The sequence below is a fragment of the Salvelinus fontinalis genome, chromosome 13 (assembly GCF_029448725.1).
Source record: "Salvelinus fontinalis isolate EN_2023a chromosome 13, ASM2944872v1, whole genome shotgun sequence".
NCBI lineage: Eukaryota > Metazoa > Chordata > Actinopteri > Salmoniformes > Salmonidae > Salvelinus > Salvelinus fontinalis.
Window position 1 is genome coordinate 41,009,238 of NC_074677.1, and position 20,341 is coordinate 41,029,578.

At 41.6% G+C, this 20,341-nt stretch overlaps 1 protein-coding gene and 1 non-coding gene across 3 annotated transcripts in view; both read left to right on the forward strand.

The window, feature by feature from the left end:
- Nucleotides 1-19,644, forward strand: part of LOC129868685 (collagen alpha-1(XXIII) chain-like) — a 28,051-nt gene extending 8,407 nt beyond the window's left edge. For both annotated transcript variants that reach the window (XM_055942865.1, XM_055942863.1), the window contains 19 exons: nucleotides 3,439-3,474; nucleotides 3,779-3,805; nucleotides 5,493-5,546; nucleotides 5,627-5,689; nucleotides 5,826-5,870; nucleotides 6,022-6,084; nucleotides 6,299-6,343; nucleotides 6,696-6,740; nucleotides 6,825-6,914; nucleotides 7,034-7,087; nucleotides 7,212-7,277; nucleotides 7,529-7,555; nucleotides 7,765-7,833; nucleotides 10,784-10,846; nucleotides 10,969-10,995; nucleotides 11,084-11,128; nucleotides 11,416-11,502; nucleotides 15,176-15,214; nucleotides 16,726-19,644. In XM_055942865.1, coding sequence (XP_055798840.1) covers nucleotides 3,439-3,474; nucleotides 3,779-3,805; nucleotides 5,493-5,546; nucleotides 5,627-5,689; nucleotides 5,826-5,870; nucleotides 6,022-6,084; nucleotides 6,299-6,343; nucleotides 6,696-6,740; nucleotides 6,825-6,914; nucleotides 7,034-7,087; nucleotides 7,212-7,277; nucleotides 7,529-7,555; nucleotides 7,765-7,833; nucleotides 10,784-10,846; nucleotides 10,969-10,995; nucleotides 11,084-11,128; nucleotides 11,416-11,502; nucleotides 15,176-15,214; nucleotides 16,726-16,728 — 948 coding nt within the window. In that variant the 3' untranslated portion in view covers nucleotides 16,729-19,644. The remainder of the gene's footprint in view (nucleotides 1-3,438; nucleotides 3,475-3,778; nucleotides 3,806-5,492; nucleotides 5,547-5,626; nucleotides 5,690-5,825; nucleotides 5,871-6,021; nucleotides 6,085-6,298; nucleotides 6,344-6,695; nucleotides 6,741-6,824; nucleotides 6,915-7,033; nucleotides 7,088-7,211; nucleotides 7,278-7,528; nucleotides 7,556-7,764; nucleotides 7,834-10,783; nucleotides 10,847-10,968; nucleotides 10,996-11,083; nucleotides 11,129-11,415; nucleotides 11,503-15,175; nucleotides 15,215-16,725) is intronic.
- trnas-acu (transfer RNA serine (anticodon ACU)) lies at nucleotides 6,358-6,439 on the forward strand. Its single transcript has one exon. It is a non-coding gene; the product is annotated as a tRNA-Ser (tRNA).
- Nucleotides 19,645-20,341: the final 697 nt, after the last annotated feature.

Below are 20,341 nucleotides of genomic sequence, written 5' to 3' on the forward strand. Positions count from 1 at the left end.
TAAGCGCAAACCAGATGAGATATCACTGCAGAATGCTGGGGAAGCCATGCTGGTTAAGTGTGCCTTGAATTCTAAATAAATCACAGACAGTGTACCCAGCAAAGCACCCCCACACCTCCTCCTCCATGCTTCACAGTGGGAACCACACATGCAGAGATCATCATTTCCCCTACTTACAAAGACATGGCGGTTGGATCCAAAAAAGGACAGATTTCCACTGGTCTAGTGTCCATTGCTCGTGTTTCTTGGCCCAAGCAAGTCTCTCCTTCTTATTGGTGTCCTTTAGTAGTGGTTTCTTTGCAGCAATTCGACCATGAAGGCCTGATTCATGCATTATTCTCTGAACAGTTGGTGTTGTGTCTATTACTTGAACTCTGTGAAACATTTATTTGAGCTGCAATTTCTGAGGCTGGTAACTCAAATTAACTTATCCTCTGCAGCAGAGGTAACTCTGGGTCGTCCTTTCCTGTGGCTGTCCTCATGAGAGCCAGTTTCATCATAGCTCTTGATGGTTTTTGCGACTGCACTTGAAGGAACTTTCAAAGTTCTTGACATTTTCCGTATTGACTGACCTCCATGTCTTAAAGTAATGATGGACTGTTGTTTCTCTTTGCTTATTTGAGCTGTTCTTGCCATAATATGAACTTGGTCTTTTACCAAATAGGGCTGTCTTTTGTATACCACCCCTACCTTGTCACAACACAACTGATTTGCTCAAACGCACGAAGAAGGAAAGAAATTCCACAAATGAACTTTTTACAAGGCACACCTGTTAATTGAAATGCGTTCCAGGTGACTACCAGTGGTGTTAAGTACTTCAGTAAAAATGCTATAAAGTACTACTTAAGTAGTTTTGTGGGGGTAACTGAACTTTACTTTACTATTTATATCTTTGCCTACTTTTACTTCACCACCTTCCTAAAGGAGAAATTTACTTTTTCTATTACGGTATCTTTACTTTTACTCAAGTATAACAATTGAGTACTTTCTTCCACCACTGGTGACTACCTCATGAAGCTGGTTGAGAGAATGCCAAGAGTGTGCAAAGCTGTCATCGAGGCAAAAGGTGGCTACTTTGAAGAATCTCAAATATAAAATATATTTTGATTTGTTTAACACTTTTTTGTCATGCCTTGATCTGTTTCACTGTTTTTGTGCTTGTCTCCACCCCCTCCAGGTGTCACCCATCTTCCCCATTATCCCCTGCGTACTTATACCTGTGTTTCCTATTTGTCTGTTGCCAGTTCGTCTTGTTAGTCAAGCTTACGAGTGGTCGTCCTGTCAGCGGCTGTCTTTTCCCAGGCTCTTTTTCTCGTCCTCGTGGTTTTTCACCCTTGTCTGTCCTGACCCTGTACCTGCTTGCCTAACCACTCTGCCCGTCTCTGAGCCTGCCTGCCGTCCTGTACCTTGGCCTCTACTCTGGATTATCGACCCCTGCCTGCCTTGACCTGTTGTTTGCCTGCCCCTGTGGTTACAATAAACATTGTTACTTCACACAGTCTGCACTTGGGTCTTACCTTGATTCATGATCTGTTATTTCATCATGTTGAAGTCTTCACTATTCTACGATGTAGAAAATAGCAAAGAAAAAGGAGTAGGTGCGTTCAAACTTTTGACTGGTACTGTCAATTTTTCTGAACTACTCCAATCTGCTAGTTGGATTTATTGCACCTTTTACTGAGACGTTTGTTGCAGTTAGTCTCATTCGTTAATATTTCTAACCCTGGCAGTGATTCTGAATACCGATTGTGGGTATCCACTCTGGTTGAATTCCAATAGGATTTAAACATCACTTTGCAAGCCAGCATAATGTGACTTGATGCTGGTTTTGCTTTAGCTCATGCTGTCACCAGTGTCCAAAATACAGCGAAGGCTGTTCACCAGTGAACACACAACAAAGGCTGGTATGCCAGCATAACCAGCATGACTATGACCAGCTCAGACCAGACCAGCATGACTAGCATCAGACTAGCACTGACCAGCATAGACCAGCATATAGTGGTAGGAGAGAAAATGAAAGGATCCTCAGCTCAGTAAAATGCAGAGTAGTTCAGTACACAAAGCCAACCATTCATTTCCTTTCACGCTCTTCAGCTAGCTTTCCTACTGAATGAAAGATAATCTGATTCCTTCCAGCCAGGACAGCTCTGAGATGAGGTCAATAACACCGCTCTCCATATTGTCAACAGATGTTTCAAGGTCAAAAAGCAGCGAGGCTATTTCCTGTTGTTGTCTCTCTAATTATGATTATCTTAGTGTACTGAACCCACCTCGTTAGGAGCTAGAGGAGAGGAGAGCCACCGGTGATGGGTCTGCCTTGTCTTGTCATCTTCTCCGCACATGTGGTGGTGAGAGCAAGACAGGGCAGACAGTCATCCTGGTAACTAGTTCTGCATTGACTCCAGTGATTACCAGGGATTCATTCTCAGATGCCCGTTTTGCCCTCAGAACAGTCTCAAATTCGTTGGAGCATGAACTCTACAAGGTGTCTTGATACACATGGGAAACGGTTGAGTGTGAAAGGCCCAGCAGCGTTGCAGTTCTTGACACAAACCGGTGCGCCTGGCACCTACTACCATACCCCATTCAAAGGAGCTTAAAACTTTTGTCCACGTCTTGTCTCAAGGCTAAGAAATGTCTTGTCACCTTCATTTAAATGGATTAACAAGTGACATCAATACGGGATCATGGCTTTCACCTGGATTCACCTGGTCAGTCTATGTCATAGAAAGAGCAGGTGTCCTTAATGTTTTGTACAATCAGTGTATATTTTACCTTTAGACCTCCTTGTTGAAAGGAGAGTCATTAACAGGGGTGCAACTTTCACCGGGGACAGAGGGGAATTTCACATTCTGAAATTGCATTTTTGTCCACCCCAGTTTTATCATTGGAATGTGATACAAAACGAGGCAACGGAGTGCATTAGGACGATGCTTCTACACCTGCATTGCTTGCTGTTTGGGGTTTTAGGCCGGGTTTCTGTACTGCACTTTGAGATATCAGTTGATGTACGAAGGGCTATATAAATACATTTGATTTGATGCGGACGCCTCTGAGCGGTGGAGAAAGCTGTTTTGGAGTGTTTATCCGACTGGATAATAAATAAATAATAATAATTATGCCCCCCTCACTTCTAAAACCAATGTTGTGCCACTGGTGATTAATAATAGCTCACTAGAGCTGGACAATAATTGCTATTATTGTTTTTCTTTGCATTTTGTTGTGTTGTTTTGCTCTATAAATGTAAATTGTTATAATTAGCAAAAAATACCATCTCAGTAGATGCTACTGAAAAGCTTCACTAATTTACTCGAGGACTTTTTGTTGTATTTGTATAAATAACACCATCTAGTGGATGATCAATTGAATTGCCCCGCTCTTCACTCAGGTCCATCTTTACTTGTTGTTGTTTTATAAAACTTGAGATTTCCTTCACAGGGTCCACCTGGTCGAGATGGAACTGATGGATTAGAGGTAGCCTATGTTTCAAAGATGATTTTGTATTTCTGATATAACAAGGTGCACAAACACAAACACTCTCTCCCACACACACACCACATCACAGTATTCCCTTTCCCTGAGCCCTACACTTTGTTTCATGTTTCTTTTTCTTTCTGGTTAGGCTGGTATTGTTTTAGATTTGTGTTTCTTGTTTTTCTTTTATATAATTGTAAAGCAACTTGGGTCCTTGAAAAGCGCTATATAAATACCATGCATTATAATGATAATTATTGCATTTGGCCCCCCATCCTTCTGATAATGTGTCCTCTTTACACAGGGACAAATGGGTCCTCCTGGACGACAGGTAAAATATCTACATTTCTCACTTCCACACGTACCGTTATACATGTACGCTACAGTTCAAAAGTTCGGGGTCACTTAGAAATGTCCTTGTTTTTGAAAGAAAAGCACATTTTCTGTCCATTAAAATAACATAAAATCGATCAGAAATACAGTGTAGACATTGTTAATGTTGTAAACGACTATCGAAGCTGGAAACGGCTGATTTTTAATGGAATATCTAGAACAGCGCAAACTGGCCCTAACCAGAATAGATAGAGGGGTGGCAGGCCCTGGTGCACAAGTACATTAGAGTGTCTAGTTTGAGAAACAGACGCCTCACAGGACCTCAACTGGCAGCTTCCTTAAATAGTACCCGCAAAACACCAGTCTCATCTTGTCAGCCCATCTCATCTTTTCTTTTTATTGGCCAGTCTGGGATACGTCTATTTCTTTGCAACTCTGCCTAGAAGGCCAGCATCCCGGAGTCTCCTCTTCACTATTGACGTTGAGACTGGTGTGTACCATAATGTGTACCATAATCATTATAATATTTTTACAATTGTTTTTAATATATGGGTTTTTGCATGTACATTGATTGATTGATTGATTAATCTTATGCTGCACAAAGATAAATAACAACATACTATTTCCAATCAGTTAGTTCGATTTATTGCACCGATTACTGAAATGGTTGTCTCAGTTTAAATGGCTTAGGTAGTCTCCTCACAATGTATCTAACCCTGGCAGTTATTATAAATGCAGGTTGTGGGTGAATATAAATTCCAACTGTAGGATATCCTCACTCTGGCTGGATTCCAATAGGAATCACGCATCACTTTTCAAGCCAGCATAATGTGACTTGCAGGTAGGGTTGCTAACGTCTGTTAACTTTCCCACATTTCCCAGGTACTCACGAAATCCTGGTTTGAAAATTCCTTGAAACTGGAGGGAATAGGCAGGGCATCTGGAATCTTTCAACCAGGACACCTGGGAATTTGAGGAAATGTACTGGAATGTTGCAGTGCTACTTGCAGGCATGATTTGGCTTGTAGGCCACTGTATTAGGGTACAACTACTGTAGGTCTCAAAATAAGGCCTGATGAGATATGTAATGTATTGTCATAATGAGTTGAATATTTATGGTAACATTCACCGAGGAACTCAGTTGGTCAAGGTCACAGGACTGAACATTCAACAACCATATCTCTGTCACTAACAAATACAGTCATGGGTGGTAACTCTACAATTTACTCGAAAAGGCTTGACACAGTGCGAAATAATAATTGCGGCATGGCTTAGTCTGGGGGTGTGGCTTTCAGCTAGTTATTTTTGGCCACCTGTGAGTGGAAGTGTTGTACCAGTTTAAGTGATCTATTGTAAAGGTACGTTTTTGTCATTCACAATGAACAAATGGCTTTGTCACTGTGGTGGTAACCTATAAAGGCAAAAAAAACAGCTTTTGTTCCTGTGGACTATATGTAATGATGGTACTATCTGAGGTATGAACTGGGGTACAATTACATGAATGTACCTATAACTAAAGGTACAAAGAATGACCATACAGGGTACCATGTCAGGGACAAGCGGTTGTACCCTTTTAAGAACAAATCTAAACCTTTTTCTAAGAGTGTATAAAACCCGTGGTTAATGAATAATAATCGAATGTCTTGCAGTTAATTAATATGTTCCAATAATCTGATGTCTTGCAGGGTGAGGATGGACAGCATGGCATGCTTGGACCACAGGGGCCTCCAGGGCTAAAGGTGTGACATATTATTATTCCTTCCTGTTCCTCCTCTCCCTTCTCTTTCCCAATCTCACTCTATCTCCATGTCTGTGACAGGGGGAACAGGGGCATGCTGGTGACCAGGGCAGGAATGGCCTTGATGGACTACCAGGGATGAAGGTAAAGAGGAAGAAATATGAAATATGAATATACAGCCATGTATCAACTCACAGGGCTTGACCCTATGTATTGATGCACTGGAATGACAGGCATGCTGATGTTCCACTGTGTGTATTCACTCTATGTTCTCGTTCAGGGGGAGAAGGGGGACACAGGAGACACAGGGCCTCAGGGGGACATGGTGAGTGGCTCCTCATATCACACTCTTTGACCTAAAGTCATCTACTGTGGGTCTATGAACAACTATCTGCATTAGACACATCTTCCAAGATGATACATTTATCTATCTTCATTCATTCTACCTGTGTGTTTCACTCTGTCTCCCTCTGCAGGGCTTACCCGGAGAGAAGGCTGCTCTTGACTCCTATGACATCGGCCTTGGCCATGTCTTTCAGGTGAGTTCTTAATTGGGTTCTTTAAAAGTTGATCTGGAACAACATTCTGCATTGTACTGCGACCCCACAAATTCAGATTGTACTATTTTATTAATGATTAAAAGTATCACACACCATAATAGTATTCTAGGGATACATTATGTATAACAGTCCCCTGTGCAGTACAAAGTCTCACTTTCCTTTTCTACTTTTCTACGTTTTATTATTCCTGCAGGGGCCCCCAGGGCCACCAGGGCCACCAGGAGGACAAGGGCCAAAGGTGGGAGTTGTGTTTGAGAGGTGGCTGAGTGGTTAAGGCGATGGACTACTAATCCATTGTGCTGTGCATGCATGGGTTTGAAACCCATCCTCTTCTGTGGAAGAGATTTTGTTCCGGAGAGATTTGTCATTGTAGCCTATATATTGTATCTATTATACGCAATGCACAGTGTGTCATTTATATTATCTGACTGTAAGTTGTTCTAGATAAGAGTGTCTGCTAAATGACCGAAATGTCAATGTATCAAATATGTTGGCATATCCAGCATTGGTGCAATGATCTACAGTATGGCTTTGGTTTATGGATTGATGATAGGCACACACACGTTTTCCTGTCTCCTTCATGCCAACAGGGAGAATCAGGCTCACATGGTGCACCTGGAGCTGATGGGGATAGGGTAAATGACATGACTCTGTAATAATGAATTGTTATTGTACTAGACATCATTGTATCCACCTCATGTTGTGCCTCCTCTCTGTAGGGAGCCAAAGGGGAAAGAGGTGATGATGGGATGCCTGGAGTGGCAGGGGAAAAGGGAGAGAAAGGTCTGACGGGCCTAACTGGGCTTGCGGTAAGTGGGATATGGGCTGTGTCCTGATGGATACCCAACAGACTATGGGCATGACATGGCAGTCTAGTATCCCTCTGCCTTGTAGATTTTGTCCATATAATGTATTTTTTCTCTCTTAGGGAGCTGACAGCAAAAAAGGAGAGAGAGGAGATTCAAGGTTTGAGGACAATCTGGTCAGTAATGTTTTAGATACCAAACTTGTATCTATACCAAACTGTTAAGTGTGATATCTCATCATGGTCGAGTAGTGTTATAGGATTGTGTGACCTCTGGTTATCCTAATGTTCTCTGCTTCAGGCCCAGATTATCTCTATCGCAGGCCCTCCAGGGCCCCCCGGACCTCCTGGGCTCCAGGGATTCATGGTGAGTAACTGGTCCCTCTGTCTTCTTAATAATAGGGGGATATCAAAAGCTTAAACTCTCTAGATACCAATGTTCTCTCTGCAAAGAGATGACTGTCAAACATTCCATACTCAACCTGTTCTCAGAGGAACCTAGTAAATCCCAATGTCTAATTTGTTGTAAAATGTTTTTAAATGATCTATGTGCTTTAATAGGCTCTTGTGATGAACAGTGTTTACAAAGAGAATGAGATGACACATTGTGTTTTTCAGGGACATCATGGAATGCCTGGCCCCAAGGTGTGTTGTCAGGGCTCCGATCTCCTCCTGCCCCTAGAATGACACAGGATTCTTTAGGCTACTAAAGCTGCACTGGAATGCCCTGTCATTCAAAATGTTGCCTTAACAGATAATGAAAAGCTGGATGTTAGAATAGGGGATGAAAATTGTACTTGCACAAGGAAATGAAAGCACTAGCTTGAAATTGTGCTTTTGTCAATGTCTCACAGGGGGAACCAGGTGAGATAGTGAAAGGAGAAAAGGGGGATGCAGGTGACAGAGGACCTCCTGGGTTAAGGGTAATTATATCCTATTCTGTCTCACTCGTACTGCATGTTAGGGTTGGGGTGCATTCGGAAATTCTGAATTTATTTCAATTCAACCCATTAATTGAAATTGGAATTTGAATTGGACAACCCCACAGGAAGCAGAATATGAATTACATTTCAATTAAAGGAAGTAGAATTCAACATGAAGCATGACAGTCTCATTCCTTTGACTAATCTTTTACCTAAAGCATCTGCCATTTATTGCTGCGAAGAATACCGATGTCATTTCAAACATAGCTTGATTACAACTCAAGCATGTCACACAGAATTATGAATTATTATAAACCTACAAAAGAATATTCGAACATGTCCAGACTACTAGAATTATTTAAATTCATTTACAGAGAATGAGTCTTTAAAAATCTCATGTTTCAATCATATTGATTTTTTTTTACATAGTATTGATCACTGTATGTCAAAATATACATGAGCATAGTTTTCCAGGCTCAGATCCCAGTTCAGATCCTGGATGAGCTCCCAGGACCATGTTTCGAGTTTCATGTTGGGTCTTCCAACGAGTGCTGCAAAAGTTGGGTCTTGCCCATTGCCCCTCTAGTGCCTACCACCCAGAGTCTCAAGGTGTTCTTGTTGAGAGTCTATGAAGTTTATGTTGAGAGCTTACTGCTTTGAGTTCGAAAAAAGACTGGGATGAAGGGGTCCCACTTTTGCTGTTTGCAGTGTGGGAGGTTTTTCAAGAATCGCTTGGTTACAGTCTGAATGAACTCGTGTTTGGACATCATGTCAGAGGTATGCTGAGCTTGTAAGGTGGTTGCAGAGAGGTGGTTGCCGTAACCATAACCCAAAAACCATAACCCAAAAACGAAAACAATCCTGTATCTGATCTTACCTGTTTTCATTTAGCTCCACTTTTTGGTTTGTTTCCTGTCTAAGTTTGGTGTGGGTTTTCTTAATTTTGTTTGCCTCATCTTGGGCAAATTTAGTGGGTGCTCATGATGGGAGTGGTGTCATTTAGGTCCCAGTTGTTGTTGCTAGTCAACTTTCCCTAGACACCCCCATGAGTGTCTTTCAGAACCCCTCCTAGAATCCCACCTGTTTCGTTTGAATTGTTCTTTAATAGTTTCCCCTTCTGTTTGAATGACAATTTTGCACATGCCGATTCAAAAGCAGTTTTCAAAGAGAGAGAGAGGCTGATGAAAAGGCTGCTACGGGTAGTGCGGTGAGTCCCATAGACGTGCAACTGAGGGAGTTAGAACTAAAGACAAAGTTGGAGCCAGACAACAAGAACATTCTGGAAGTAATCCGAATCAGAGTTTGATCTTGGTTGGAACAGCCGGCTTGTACCGCCTTTTAACATAAAAGGAGTTGGATGTATATTTTACTCTGTTTGAGGGGATTGCCACATCCCTAAAATGGTCACGAGGTATCCTCCAAAGTGTTCTTGTGGGAAAAGTTCTTGACCAGAGCTTAGATTATGACACTGTTAAAGCTCCTATCCTTCAGGCGTATGAGTTGGTCCCAGAGGCATACAGACAACATTTCTGTAAATTATGAAAGACAGAATCACAAAGCCATGTTGAATTGTCAAGGGAACAAGCATTACTTTTTGATCGGTGGTATGGTTCTCAAGAGGTCAAGGAACTTGACGATTTAAAAACTCTCATACTGCTCGAGCAGTTAAAGAATTGCCTTCATGAAAGGGTTGCTACACTACATGACCAAAAGTATGTGGAGACCTGCTAGAACAGGCTCCAGTCTTCTGGGAAGGATTTCCATTAGATGTTGGAACATTGTTGTGGGGACTTGCTTCCATTCAGCCACAAGACCATTAGTGAGGTCGGATACTGATGTTGGGCGATTAGGCCTGGCTCGCAGTCGGCGTTCCAATTCATTCCAAAGGTGTTTGATGGGATTGAGGTCAGGGCTCTGTGCAGGCCAGACAAGTTCTTCCACACCGATCTTGACTAATCATTTCTGTATGGACCTCGCTTTGTGCGTGGGGGCATTATCATGCTGAAACAGGAAAATGCCTTCCCCAAACTGTTGCCACAAAGTTGGAAGCACAGAATCGTCATTGTATGCTCTAGCGTTAAGATTTCCCTAGCCAGAACCATGAAAAACAGCCCCAGACCATTATTCCTCCTCCACCAAACTTTACAGTTGGCACTACGCATTGGGGTTTAGCTACACTACGCTTTCGGTTTTAGCTACAGTTTTTGGTTTCTTGCTAGGGCAAGTAATAATAGTGATGTGTAGAATAAATTAACCATTTGAATATCGTTGAATTACATAATTCTACTTTAATTCTGCTTCCTGTGAGGTGTGGCCAGTTCAAATTATATTCAAATTCAGTAATTACATTGGAAAAAATGTGGGATTAGCAACTCAATTCAGAATTGTCCCCAACCCTGCTGCATCTGTCACGTTCCTGACCTGTTGTCTGTTATTTTTGTATGTGTTTAGTTGGTCAGGGCGTGAGTTGGGGTGGGCATTCTATGTTTTGTGTTTCTATGTTTAGGCCATTGGTAATTAGCCTTATATGGTTCTCAATCAGAGACAGGTCAGAGACAGGTGTTTGTCGTTTCCTCTGATTGGGAACCATATAAAGGTAGGGTGTTCACACTGTTTGTTTGTGGGTGGTTGTCTTCCGTGTCTGTATTGTATGTTCGTACCACACGGGACTGTAGCGTTTTGTTTGCAGTCTATTCCTGTTTGTGAGTTCTTCGATTTATATGTAAGTTCTCTATTTCAGGTCTGTCTTCGTTCGTTTTGTTAATTTGTAATTATTCCAAGTGTTGTTTCGTGTTCGTCTTCGTGGTTGAATAAATTCATTATGTTCTCAAAACCCGCTGCATTTTGGTCTGATCCCTACTCCTCCTCTTCGGACGAAGAGGAGGAGAACAAGCGTTACAGCATCTAACATCACGACCCACATAACAGATGACACTATTTCTGCACACAGGGTATTCAGGGTCTTCCAGGTTCTACAGGATTGGTTGGTCTCCCTGGCACCATAGGGAGAAAGGTTAGCAGTATTTTTCATATGCCCTATTTGTTGAGGATACGGACATGGCATCAGAGTCCCTTGCAGTATTTTTCAAAGTAAGCTGCTTCAGAATTAACTTCAATCATATTTCATTTCAACAGGGAGAGCAAGGATTGCCGGGATTAGATGTAAGTGTGTCTAAATCTGTCACATCCACCCTGATACTAGTCTGGTTGATAAAGACCCTTCATTAACCACTACTTCTCTCCATGTCAGGGTTTCCCCGGGCTGATGGGAGAAAAGGGGGACAGAGGAGATAAGGTGTGCATCAGTGGCTACTGTGGCTACGTTTATTAATCTTCTATTACCTAGCATGTTATAGTAAAATCTGGAGAAGACTTTGATGCTCGACGAGAGATTTGTCTCCTCTGTGGTCCTCTCTAGCAGTTGGTAGAGCATGGCGGGTGCAATGCTTGGATAGTGGGTTTGATTCCTGGAACCACCCATACGGAAAAAGGTTTTATGCAGACCTGACTAAGTCCCTTTGGATAAAAGTATCCGCTAAATATATTATTATATATTATTGCTTTGTCACTCTTCTCTCTCAGGGTGACAGGGGGATGCTGGGAAAGAAGGGACTGAAGGGACAGAAGGGCGAGGAGGGCCCCCCTGGACTGGACCAGCCCTGTCCTGTGGTATGTCACTTCTTCCTGTCGCCTCTCCGCTCACTCTTCCTCAAACACTGTCTTTTCATTCAAGGGCAAACCCCTATTTCTCTAAATAACACAATTATTAGGTTACATTTGGGTAGAGCAGAGTTTATGTAAGGGATAATCAATGAGGGTCAATGCATTCTATGGAAAATAATGAATGGAGTGGAAAGTGTGTTCCATGACAGCTAGTGGAGTGGAACTGACCTACGTCCATGGAGTACCGTTATTTTCCAGAGAACGCATAGAGCCCTGAGTTGATTATCCCTTTCATACCATGGCTATAATTTAACACATTTGCCACGAGAAATGTGTTCCATTTCCCTGTAGAAATGTGTTCAACATCTACTGAAGTAGCTAGAACGTTTACTAGACATCTACAGTAGTTGCCATCGTAACCAAACAAATAGACTTGCTAGTTTAGCTAACCAAACCATCAGTTCTAGCTTGCTATTATGAAAATCGAATTCAACAATAGCAATACTGTTTTCAATTTGACTTTTGCGTTCAAAAGCAGCTCAAACAAAACATGTATAAATTATCTATAGTCATTATATTATTATACTGTGCAAATATACAACGCGGGCTATATAGGGAAAGAATACACACTCTAGAATGCCCTTTAAGACAATTAGAAACGCCTATTCAAAAATGCCAATGGTATAAATAAACTATAAACTGTGTGGTTTGAGTCCTGAATGCTGATTGGCCGACAGCCGTGGTATATCAGACCGTATACCATGGGTATGACAAAAAAAATTGTTTTACTGCTCTAATTACGTTGCTAACCAGTTTATAATAGCAATAAGGCTCCTCGTGGTGTGTGATGCATGGCCAATATACCACGGCTGTCTGCCAATTTGTGTTTGTTTTGTGTTTTTTCACCTTACAGGACTGTTTCGTGTCGTTCACTCTCTTTGTTGTTTTTGTCATTCAGTGTTCAGTTTATTTATTGAAATGAACATGGACACTTACAACGCTGCGTTTTGGTCCGATCCTTCCTATTCCTCATCCGACGAAGACGACGATCGTTACAACGGCGTTGCGTCGTACATAAGAACAGCCCTTAGCCGTGGTATATTGACCATATACCACACCTCATATTGACCATATACCACACCTCATATTGACCATATACCACGCCTTATTGCTTTTATATATCCATTATCCATGAGCTGTTCACATACTGTACATTTTTATATTGACATTGACTTCAGAAGAGACCAACCTACCATCCCAGTGCTGGAGATTAACGGACAGATCACTGAGCGAGTAGAGGACTATAAATACCTAGGAACCATCCTTGAACCACAAAGCTCTCCTTCAAAAGGAACACCAAACATATTTACTCTAAATGTCAACATTCTTGTTCTTGAGGAAGTTTAATGTACACCAATCCATCCACCAAGCATTTTATAAATGCTTAATAGAATCCATGCTATCGTTTGATATTGTGGGGTAGTTTGGTGCTCTAGGACACACTAGTCAGAACCCATTGAACAGGGTAACAAAAATCAGTGGGAAGGTCATTGGAGAAAGCCAGGAACGCACACACTCCATGACGGGGTACAGATATAGATATCTGGCATACAAGTCCAAGAGGGCAGCTTCTAGTTTTATGCCAACATCCATCAAACTCTTCAATTCTTGAAGTTCTTATTTTTATTGGGATATATACTGAACAAAAATATAAACACAACATGTAAAGTGTTTGTCCCATGTTTCATGAGCTGAAATAAAAGATCTCAGAAATGTTCCATAAGCACAAAAATCTTATTTCTCAAAAATGTTGTGCACAAATGCTTTTACATTCCTGTTAGTGAGTATTACTCCTTTGCCAAGATAATCCATCCAACTGAAAGGTGTAGCATATCAAGAAGCTGATTAAACAGAATGATAATTACACAGGTGCACCTTGTGCTGGGGACAATAGAAGGCCACTCTAAAATGTGCCGTTTTGTCACACAACAAAATGCCACAGATGTCTCAAGTTTTGAGGGAGCGTGCAATTGGCATGCTGACTGCAGGAATGTCAACCAAATCTAAACTATATCTCTAGGGACAATACATAACGATTCGTCGGGTTGAATGTGTCCTTCACGGTCAAATATGCATTTAAAACACGCTTTTATCCAGGGTCTCCTTTTTTCCGCCTGTATAAGTGGGAGATTACGTGGTAGCTTATTCAGTCTCATTTGACTGTGTGGTCTAGAATGGGCTTCAATGGCTGCCCATGGGAGACCCTGGATAAAAACATGTTTTAAATGCTTATTTGACAGCGAAAGACACATTCAACCCGACGAATAGTCATTCTTGTTCCCAGGGGTTGGAACTTTTTCAATGATTTCATTCTGAACATAACCATTCTTTTTTGGGGTTACGTTCCACTGTTCTGACCAGCAAAATAAAGTTCGGAACCAGTTTGAAACAAAAAAAAGTGACGGTTTATATCATTTCTTTCTTTTCCTTTTCCCCCTTTTTTTCTGTAATATTGTATACATTTACATTTAGCTCGACATTAAATTACTTCCAGAATTAGTGTGGATAGAGCAGCTTGCTATGGAGTGGGTAAGCTATTTACATGCATTGGATACACGAGTGTAGGGCGCGAGATGCGACTTGAAATTTTGCGGGTGGGGAGAGAATGAGAGAGGTTAGGAATAACCTAGGCTTCTGAGTGACAGTGAGGTCTTTGCATATGTGCTTTGTTGCGTTTTTTTGTGGGACTGGAAAAAAAAATACCTGGAACTTAAAATAACATTATTAACCAGTGCCCATGCTTCATAAATAACGGTTCTGTTCTGGAACAGTATAGATCACTTTCATTCTCGGTTCTGATTCTGTATCTCAAAAAATATAGTTATTTTGCGTTTTTCGGTTCTGTTCCCTGAACCATTTCCAACCCCTGATTGTTAATATAGATATTGGATATGCCTCTGTTGACTGGAAACATTATTTTGGTGAAACTGAATGTTTTAGATTTGGTTGATCAAGGACACCAGGCTACGGAAGCTTCCGCAAAGAGCCATCTGTCTGTAAACAATATTTTAACAGTAAACATGTATTACCTCGTGATGTTTAAATCTGATTGTCAAACAAATCACTTAAAAAAAGTAGGCTACCTGCGCACGTTTGTCCACTCCAAAATAACTCCACATCCAAAACAGTGTGAGCACGCCATTTGATGAATGGAAAGATACTGTTACAAAATACCAAAAAGTGTAATGACATTCGGCGATTGTCATTAGGCCTACACTCTGGTAGCCTGAATTAAGTGATTTGTCTTGTTGACAAATTTACCTTTTTTGTAATAACTAAAGTTGAGACACTTGAAATATGGGACACAAATTCAGCTGTCTGTCCTGAGCTCATCTGGAAACTGTAAGGGCCCAGTTGATACAATGTTGCAAGTTTGCTAGTGAAAGTTCAAGACAGACAGAGAGCGAAGCAGACAGGCAGAGTAGAGCGATGAATATGACTGAAAGAACCTGAACCAACTACATTTTAAACAAATAGGAGATTGGTGAAATTAGAAGGGGGGGAGGGGGGCTGAGCCTGGTCCTCCTACCACTTTGTTGTTACAAGACACCCGTATTTATCTGTGGGCAATGCAATACTGCATGTTTGTTTAATGAAGGTGTTTCTTTTCTATCACCAGGGTCGGGATGGATTGCCCATACCAGGGTGTTCGCATAAGGTTTGTACAGCAATAGTACTTCTATGAGGCTCTGTTTGCTTGGCCTGCTCTGGCCCAAGTAGGCATTTGGCTCTCTTGGGGGAGTATAAAAACTTTTATACAAAGGGTGGGTCTAATCCTGAATGTTGATTGGTTAAAACCACATTCCAGCCGGTGTCTATTCCACAAGATACCACCAAGTTACCACCGTCTAAATCTATAACGTTAAAATGCCTATTTACTCTGTTCCATCTGACTGCAATTTTCATCAGCCCAGCCAAGCAATTTATCAACTTGATCTCCACTATAAAAAGCATCTAGACATTATCTCACATTTCTTTTAGACTAACATTTAGTTTCAACAGGGGAGATTTGTATAAACCTTGCGGTCTGTCTCTCCGACATTTGCAACATTGTTTCAGTATTCAAATTCGATCTCCAGCTGTCCCATAGTAATGAACGTGTCTGGAGTTGGGACGAGACAGACAGACAGCGCTTCTCTGCCAGTTTAAATCATGAATCAGCTGGCATAATTTTTATGGATATATGCAAAGAAATGTCAATTGAAAAAAGGTAAAACAAAGTGCAGCTAGTTTGCAGTCTTTGCAGCTTCAGTTTGAAGTGATTGTGTTAGCTGTGTTGTTGGCTAGCTCCTGCTTTGCACAACAGTGTCCTGACAAGTGAGCACATGTGCTATACCAGGCAAAATCGCGCCTCATTCGCTCATTGTTATGGATGTATCCAAATAAATGTCACTAGAAAAAAGCTTAAACAAATGCAAATGGAGCTACTTTGCCGTTATTCTGGCTGCACTTTTTGACTTGACTGTAAATTAGCGGTAGTTGGCTAGCTAGGAAGCAAGGGATAAGAATGTTGCCAGCCAGTACGGCAATGGAACATTTAGAACGAACGACTGGATACAGAACAAAAAGACTGAACGACTGGGTCGCAACCGAACCGATAGAACGAACAACCAGCAGGCTTGGGTAGCAACCCTAGATTTGTGTCGGGACTATATCTTGTATGGATGAAATAGTATGAATAAATTAATCAAAATAACGTTTTTAATTCAAGTATGTAAATCATTATTTGAATATGTTGTTAACCTGTTAACCTGTTGAATATGTTGTTAACCTGTTGTATAAAAGTGATAATGCCCTCGAAGCCGGTGTTTGGAGGATATATCGTCTCGGACCGAACAATAATCGTGCCAATATATCCACCAAACACCGACTTCGAGTGCAGTATCCCTTAAATATTTAATCTTATATAGTGTACAGCAGTGGTTCCCAACCAGGGGTATGCGGACCAGTGAGTGTACTTGGCCTACCCACAGGGGGTACTTGAGAAGACATGAGTCCATAAGCCTACTGGTTAAATGCACGAGGGGGTACTTCAGGGGTACTCTGGGCAGAGAAAAATTCAGCTGGTGGTACAGTAACCGAAAAAGGTTGGGGACCACTGGTGTATAGTATGATTGTACAGTATAATTTACCTGCTAGTGAATGTGCTCTGCTCTTGCTCTTTTTCAGTGATGAGTTACCTGGGACATGGGATCTGTACATATCGATATATATTTTTCAACTAAAATTCAAGTGTGTTTTTTTTGTCGTTGCCAATTCCTATTTAATATGTTGAGGTTTTCATATTGGAATTTGGATTGTGCGTCTATCACAATCAATATTTTTTACTTTTTGGTTATGAAAAGAAAACCATTTTTTGTTGTTGTTTAGAGATTAGGTAGAGGAAAGATATAGTGCACACAAAGGAGACTGGTTACAAATGGAAAGGAGCAGCAAATACACTCAGCCCCACATTTTTGCTGCTTACAGTATATCTAATCGTGGAACCTGAAATATAGTATTAACCTGGAATACAGTATGATTGACTAACAGACTCACTAGTGTTCCCACATGGAGATACAGCATTGAAGTGTGCAACTCAGCCTGCATCTTGCAAATGATTCTACCCCATCACTCCTGTGATTGTTGTTTGCTTTGAAAGAACCAACCGTCATGGCATGGGCCCAATGCCATGCGCCTATCCCAACCTTAGGAAAGGTACAGATGTAGGCTCTTAATTTGAGCCAGTTTGCTATAGCAGGAAAATAATCCTGCAGCAACAGCAAATGCGAATTATTATGTGGATTATAATTAATGGACATTTTTTGTAGGGGTTGATAAACATTTTGTTATGGCAAATCAAGTTTGACATTTTTAAGTGGAAATTACAAACTTTAGGAGCCTTTTTAAATCTCAAATACATTACAAGTTTGCGTGTCCTGCTGTGCAGGAAAATTATCAGCCACAAAAGAGTGATCAAATTAAGATCCTACATCTGTATGGGGAAGCGCAGATGATGGCCCTCACCATGGAACCTTTGTTTGCAATAATTTTCCTAAATGTGCTTAATGTATAGATCATTATTGGTCTAAAAAGTTGTAGGATGTTTATGATGGTTTCAAAGTTATTGCTGAGTTGTTCCATCAAATGCTTTTTTCATTCCTCTGAGTCCTCTAACCATGCTATGTGGAGTTAATTGACACAGAACACTGTACAACTTTTTGAATTAGGCCTATCATGGAAAATGTATGATAGCAATCCTAAAAATGTTTTGAAGACTTTTTACATCTGACATCAAGCTAGACAAAAACATCTACCTATCAAACCTACCTGGTTGGCTGATTAGGTTAAATATTTGTTCTAGGACATGCCGTTTTTAAGTTGTCTGTCATATTAAATACTATTTTAAATGCACATGGTTGTATTCTTAATTATGAAGTTCAAGTTGCATTGTACTTTATAATGCTGGTGGCCTACTTTTTTCATTTTTCTTCATTTTGTAAATGCTGTCGGTTGGTGTCGGTTCTGTCCATTGAGGTATAAAACAACAGTAGACTGCTGCCAAGATGGACGCCTGTTGTTTTCAACGTAATCTACTCATGTTTGCACACGCCGTTTTGTGGTCACTGCCATCTGCTCTACAGAGCCGATAACGCCTGCGCACTAGCACTCAGTGCGCACTGGAGCAAGCGCAAGCAGCGACAATGTCATCACGTCAGCCAGATGATTGGCAGACAATGGATGAATATTAAATGTTAATATTTACGGCTGTGAGGGATGAAGGAAAAAACCAGCCTCGAAGACAATTACTGGAAAAATCATTGGAGGTTGCTGAGGGGAGGACGACTCATAATAATGGCTGGAACAGAGCAAATACCATTCCACGCATTCCGCTCCAGCCATTACCACGAGCCCATCCTCCCCAGTTAAGGTGCCACCAACCTCAAGTGAATTCAATGGATATGTTTGGCACAAAGGTGATAACAAAAGTGTTGTTTTCGGAATAGGGTCGTCTATGGGAATTGTCCTTTTGGGTTAGGCTTCAGCTAAAATGCAGTACCAAAAATGCCCTCTGAGCACAGTGTTCCAGACAAGAACCCTAGCCCCCAGGTTCTGTCCCTTTTCCATTTTGTCTGTTTATATTTTTTTCTGTGTGTTTTTTTCTGTCTTATTACATGTGTAAAAATGTGTGCGCATTGGAGTGGTTGACTCAACTAAAGAACATAAAAGACCAGGGAACCAACCAGGGAACTTTCAAGCAGTTTTCTAGCCTTTTTGATGCGAGGCTAGCAGGGGAAAACAATAAATCGGCAAGGAAGGGAGGATGAACGAGCAATGACGGTGGTCATCTACACCAGTGTTTCCTAAACTCGGTCATGGGGCTCTCACTGGGTGCATGTTTAGTTTTTTTTGCCCTAGCACTACACAGCTGATTCAAATAACCAACTCATCATCAAGCTTTGACTATTTGAATCAGCTGTGTAGTGCTAGGGAAAACACCAAAACGTGCACCAAGGGGGGGCCACAGGACCAAGTTTGGGAAACCCTGATCTACACAATATAAATGCTGCTGGTGTGAACCAGGTGGACTACTGCTATCATCGCGGGCGGCGCGAGTCTGATCATGACACCGATCAACGATTCAGGACTTTCTGAGATCAACCAACCAGCTAGGGGACCTGCTGCTCTATTATTGCACATGAGTGTTTAACTACAATGTTTTGTCCTATCTGTTATTTGTGTAACTTTGTCCAAAGGCTGCAATGTCTGGTGAATTGACGATTTGTGCCTTAGTAGGTCTATTGCCTAGCCTTCTTTCTGTCGCTTATAGGTGTATATGTGTACAACTGAATGCATTCAACTGAAATGTGTCTTCCGCATTTAACCCAACCCCTCGATTAAGGCAACGGGGGGCTGCCTTCATCGACATCCACGTCATGGACGCCCGGGAAACAGTGTATGTTCTTGTTGTTTTGTTTTGAGGGCCACAATGGAAATACGTTTGAACTTTTTCTTTAAATGCATTAATTCACATGCATGGTTGTATTGTGTTTTTAAATGGTCAAATAAAAAAAGGGGAAAAAAGCTAATTGACCTTATAAGAAGCTAGCTAATCTGTTGTAAGAATCTTTAGTGATAGATCTATCTACATATCAGGAACTCTGTCATTCCCCCTCAGACCTCATCCCTCCCCTAGTCAAAAATCAAACTTGCACTAGTCAAGCATCACCCCTCCTCATTTGTAAAGCGTCACCCTCAGTCCTGCATTGGTCAGTTATCACCAATATGGCAGAATTCACACAAATCTGACCGTGCATTTAACCAAGGCAAGGTGACTGGGAACATGGACGTGTACAAACTGACCAGTTATGACCACCGTAAGACAATGAAATAGTCAAAATGACAGTACAGGGACAAAGTCGAGTCGCAATTAAACGGCTCCGACACGAGACGTATGTGGCAGGGACTCCAGACAATCAAGGATTATAAAGGGAAAGCCAGTCATGTCGCAGACATCGACGCCTCGCTCCCGGACAAGCTAAGCACCTTCTTCACCCATTTTGAGGCCCCCGCCACTCACAAGGACTGTGTGCTCTCATTATCTGTAGCCAACGTGTGTAAGACATTAAAAGCGTGTTAACCCTCGCAAGGCTTCCGGCTCAGAAGGCATCCCAAGCCGTGCCCTCAGAGCATGTGAAGACCAGCTGGCAGGAGTGTTTACATATTCAATCTCTCCCTATCCCAGTCTTTTGGCCCCACGTGCTTCAAGATGTCCACCATTGTTCATGTACCCAAGAAAGTGGAG